The 5086-nt window shown below is 36.4% G+C and overlaps 1 protein-coding gene across 1 annotated transcript in view; it reads right to left on the bottom strand.

Annotated features, from left to right (window-relative positions):
* COL4A2 (collagen type IV alpha 2 chain) overlaps positions 1-5086 on the bottom strand; it is a 141113-nt gene that overhangs the window by 40890 nt on the left and 95137 nt on the right. The window contains exons 10-13 of the mRNA XM_010728555.2: positions 3358-3393; positions 2671-2712; positions 2081-2155; positions 1093-1137 (exon numbers count right to left, since the gene is read on the bottom strand). Of these exons, the coding sequence (XP_010726857.1) occupies positions 1093-1137; positions 2081-2155; positions 2671-2712; positions 3358-3393 (198 nt within the window). The remainder of the gene's footprint in view (positions 1-1092; positions 1138-2080; positions 2156-2670; positions 2713-3357; positions 3394-5086) is intronic.

Raw genomic sequence — 5086 nt, 5'->3', positions numbered from 1 at the left:
TGCGTGAAAAAAAAAAAAAAAAAGACTTCCTGGAAGCTAAACAGAAGAAGATAACATTTCAACACATATATGATTTTATTACATCTGCACGTAAGAGAACTAACATCCTTAAAGTAGAGTGTGACATGCTTTCTCCATTACAATAACACGACCAGGACATTAGGGAGAGGACAGGTTTTCTCTCTTATCATCTCCTTCTGTATTTCTTCCGCAGCTGTGACTTTAAAAATAAGTCAAATCAGCTATACGACCAAGTAAGCAATCCAGATTATGCCCTAACTGTAGCTTGAGAGAGCTATTTGACAAAGATAGACATGGTACTATCAGAAAAAAAAGGAGAAACATATCCCACTCTGTTATATCAGGACAAAAATCAGCAGTTTTCCTAACTGAGTCACAGCAAAATTCTGCATGTGTAAATTCTTACCAAGAGCAGAAAAACAGGACAGGAACTGCAGCAGGATTCAGACTGCAGCCTTCTCCCATAACCTCACTGGGAAGTTGACTAGACCATCTAAGAAAATAAAGGTCTGCAAAATGCCCAGTGAGGCATCCCTAATTGGTGAAGGCTGTATTTTAAACCACTCTGGGAAGTAAAAAGGAACCGCTCAATAACAAAGCTATTTAGACAGACTAGAGATTTCATGTGAGTTAACTGAACCACATTCAGTCAAGCCTGGTCGACAGCTCTAAATGATACAGCAACACATGGGATTACTTTCACAGTCAACAGACATACGAGGCCAAAAGTCAGCATGTGCTGGAGAGAATTTGGACAAAATTTTCATACGTAATTTCTTAATGGAATTTAACATAATTTTAAACATAGTCGACCAGCAGTAGTAAAGAGATCTATTGATAGTTAAAGCTAAAATTAAAAAATGAGTGAGGGAAAATCTTATTTTGCTTAACCAGCAAAAGAATGATGGATTGCATTGTGGAATTCTTTGACATCATATTGCTGTTAAGGTTTTCTAAAGCATCAAAACTTGTGCTTCTGATAATGTTGCTCCAAAATTGTATCACATCATGTCAATGAAGAATACACTAACGTTAATTCTGATTTATTTGTTTTTGGTATTCTCCACTTACTGGAAATCCAGCTTCCCCTTTTAGTCCAGGCTCTCCTCTTTCACCCTGGAAATGAAGAAAAGTGTTCATATATTTTAGGCATTCACATTTTAATAACTTCCAAAATAACTTTTAATAACTTTTTTTTTTTTAAATACACAGTGAAAAATGTTCAAGAGAAAAACCTAAATCACAAACTAATATCAACTCACTATATCTATCTCTCCATTGACTATAAAAGCCATCCAGAGAAGTAAATCATATGCAGACATCTCTCCTTAGTGAAGGAAATTCTAGATTGGCACCAAGGAAGTTTTTAGATCTTTCAGTATCATACCAGTTTATTTATCTCTCTGCAGAAATGCTATGAGCCATGTGAACTTTATAGTTTCAAATTCAGGACTAAGGACTACTTACTGGTCTGGGTTGGTGTTCAACATAGAAAATGTTTATATAGAGCATGAGAATTTCTTTTTCTAACAGAAATAAGAGATGACAATTAAGCTGTATCTTTCTGTAGAGGATTTCTCCAACATAAATGGACAAGCCTTAACTGTAGATATATGGACATCTGCATCACAGAGACACCTTACATAAATATATACAACAGCTCAGGTTGCTTCCACGAAGATAAGTTTCTTACTGCATGATAATTTCATTCATCATTACAGAGAATGAGATACTAAACAATTTTTCAGCCGGTATTTCTGCTTGTAGAACCAGAAGACGTCAGTGATTGCCAGTAGTGGCATACTAGGGTTTATTTAAATAGAAAGAACAAGTTTGCTAAGGCAACTCTAGTCATTGTTTGTGAGAAGTGCATTCTGAATAGCCACTGTAGCTGCAATAAATACCTTAGGATTCAAGCTACAGGAAAGCAGCAAATTTGTCTTGAAGTACTAATCTCTTCTAAGCACAATATATAAGAGCACATTTCTATGATATTTTAGTTTTGATAGTGCTGGGCTCATAATTCTTCTTGCATTTTGGCAAAGTATTCTGTACTTACTTTGTGTTTGTCAGTGGGGACACCAATCAGTTCTCTTGTGGGAAGCCCAGGTGGACCTGGAGGACCTGGAGAGCCCTGAAGGAAAAACATAAAGGTACGTCTACTAACAGTTACAAAACCTTGTCAAGCTGTTGGTCTGCACAGGGTGATGAGTGGAATGGAAGATGAATAGAAAAAGAGTAATGCAGATATTCCCTTGCTAAAAATAATTTTCTAAATCTCTAAATAAGTTGAAGGCAAGAAACAAATTCATTTTGTACTGGGATAAACAAATATGAATAGATACTTGCTCTTGCTGTGTATGTTTCCAGAATAAGTGTAAAGGTTATCGCTTTATACAAGGAAGTCTGGCTCTATACATTTCATACTCTGTCTTGGTATAAATAGGGCACAGTTAGACCAGGACATGCAGAAGTTAGTTCAGCTATGACATTTGTTATGCAGATTATCATTAATTTCAAAGCTGTATTTGTTTGTTTTTCCATTAAAATTATGTAATAAAATCACAAATTAAGAGAGTATTCAAATAAATAGCAAACAATATCAACCCGCCCTTCTGTAGTGATACTACTTCATTAGTTTTCCTTTACCTGTTCACCTTTTTCTCCATAAAAGCCAAGACCTCTGTTGCCCTGCAAAAGCAATAGGTCAGGGTTTACAAAAAATACAGCTCTGTTTTCTAATGTAAAGTTTAAATTTAAACATTCTGAAAGGGCTTTTCAGATTTAGAATTCTGTTAGATGCCACTGAAGAAATGTAATCAAGTAATTGTCTAGTTTTAAATTACAGTAATTTTAGAGAACTGAAAAATATTTTCATAGGCCTAAACATTTAGATGACTTTAATTGAAATCTCATGATACCGATGTTAACAGACTTTGAGTCACTCACTGAGTAAGGACCAAACACTTCTTTTGCAAATTTTTTAGCAGACACTAAATAAAAATACTCAGGTGAGTCAGAAAAATTAACTCATATGTATTTTTTTCAGCTGAGATATAACTGAATATTGTACAGATGGCCAGGTTTCTCTGCTCATGGGAAGCCACTGTGACTACAGTAGCAAATAAAATCTGGCTCTAGAACTGGTTTAATTGTTTCGGAGCAGCTGATCTAGCATAAGATTAACTTTCTGTGGTATGCAGCCAACACAAAAAGTCTTGTGGTACACAGCCTTTGGAGTGGCCCGTGGTTCTTTATTTTACTGCCTTCAAGTCAGTCTTGGATAAACCTTAGCGACACAAAATCAACAGGAATGACTTAGAAACAAAGACTTACTTGTGGTCCTTGTGGTCCTGGGGGCCCCGGTGGTCCCTAGAGAAACACAACAGGGGGAGAAAGTTACTTGTTGCTTGGTAATCAATGCATGCAGCAGCTCAGTTACTCTGTGCTGGAAATAAAAGTCTGTATTTGGAAGGCAGTGTATTCCTTAGCACTTAGTGTACTAACATCACTACATAAACTGTATCACTGCTCTGAAAAATACCCTTCTAAGTCATACAATATTCTCTCCTAACAAAGTCTCCTAGCTTAGACATAATTAAATTCCATTTTTTATTTCAAGCAGTAAGAACTTATGCTTTTGGACCCTGACTTGTTAATGTTTTATGTTCATAGCTAGACTAGACACAACACACTAGACTGGTATTTTGATACAGAATTGGTGTGCAAAGGCTGCTGAACTACCATTAACATCTTAGATTACCGATTGAATGTTGTACAGAATGGTATCAAAGGAAGATTGTGAGAAATGAAACTGTAACAAAAAAAAATGCTGCCACAGTTTTACAAAACAAGTAGTAGAAAAGCTATTAATTGGAAAGACAACTTGCATTGCCTCAGTTAATTATGGTAGATAATGGGCTCCAAAGGGCTCTAAACTCTAAAAAAAAGTCAGTGGGAGAAGTGGGGTGAATAAGAAGCATGAATTTCCAGAGAAAAAGACGCTGAATAAGAGGAATAATAAAAGAGCTGCAGATGTCCACCTGCGGAACCCCAAGGAAGTGCAACTTGGGTTAGGCAAAATCTATCCCAACTTGCAAGAGTAAATCATAATTTTCTGGCAAGAACTGTCCTTGCTATGTATCTCTGTCCTGCTCTGTATCCTCATGTGAATAAACAATAGTCTTGATCTGTTTTGATTAGTCAAGCAGTCTACGAGCCATTGCCTGATCTACAGATAAGATGCACTGTGCAGGCATCCACCATTGGAGGCTCTGCAGTAACTTGGGGTAGCCACATTTACCTTCATCTGCGGTCTAAGATTCAAGGACAGTACAAACCTGGAAGCATTTCCTAAGTCCTTCCCAAAGGAAAATCACAGCTTTAGAGATTATGAAGATGTATCAGTTTTGTTAAGAGTGGGAGATAGTGGGGATGCATCTACAGTGGCAGTGTTCGAAAGAGATGTTGCCATGACTGCAACATCACGGGTTGCACCACAGTGTAGAGGGAGAATACAACTCATTGCAGGCTTTGTGAAGCTCAAAATTTAAAGATTCACTATAGACAGACAGTAACTAAAGGACTATGGAGATTTCACTTCAATAGGTCCAAAGGAGAAATATATGGTGCAGCTTACTCCAGATGATATTACAGACACTGCGGAAAATGAACTTTGGGAAGGCTTAGCATGCTATGAATTTAGTCCTAGAATTTTTGAGCACTGTTTTTTTTTGTTTGTTTGTTTCATGTTTTTTGATTTTTTGTTTTTTTTCCCCCAAAATCAGTGATATAGAGCAGATTTAAAATAAAATGTTGAAAAGCAAGTAGAAAAAAACCCAAACAAATGCTATGAGGTTTGTTACAGGAAAATAAAGGAAGCCTAAAAAAATCGAAGTATACTGAATTTGAACATCTGCTCTCACCCATAAAATCATTAACCATGGCAAATAAGAAATGTAGAAAATGATATATGGAAAGAACACAATCTCCTCAGACAAATATTCAGCAGCAGTTGTCAACTCCAATGCTGTAAGCATTGACTTTTGACAAAGATGTCTGAAAA

The sequence above is a fragment of the Meleagris gallopavo genome, chromosome 1 (genome assembly GCF_000146605.3).
Source record: "Meleagris gallopavo isolate NT-WF06-2002-E0010 breed Aviagen turkey brand Nicholas breeding stock chromosome 1, Turkey_5.1, whole genome shotgun sequence".
Lineage (NCBI taxonomy): Eukaryota > Metazoa > Chordata > Aves > Galliformes > Phasianidae > Meleagris > Meleagris gallopavo.
Note: the sequence above shows the minus strand (reverse complement) of the source record. Positions and strands in the feature narration are given on the sequence as shown.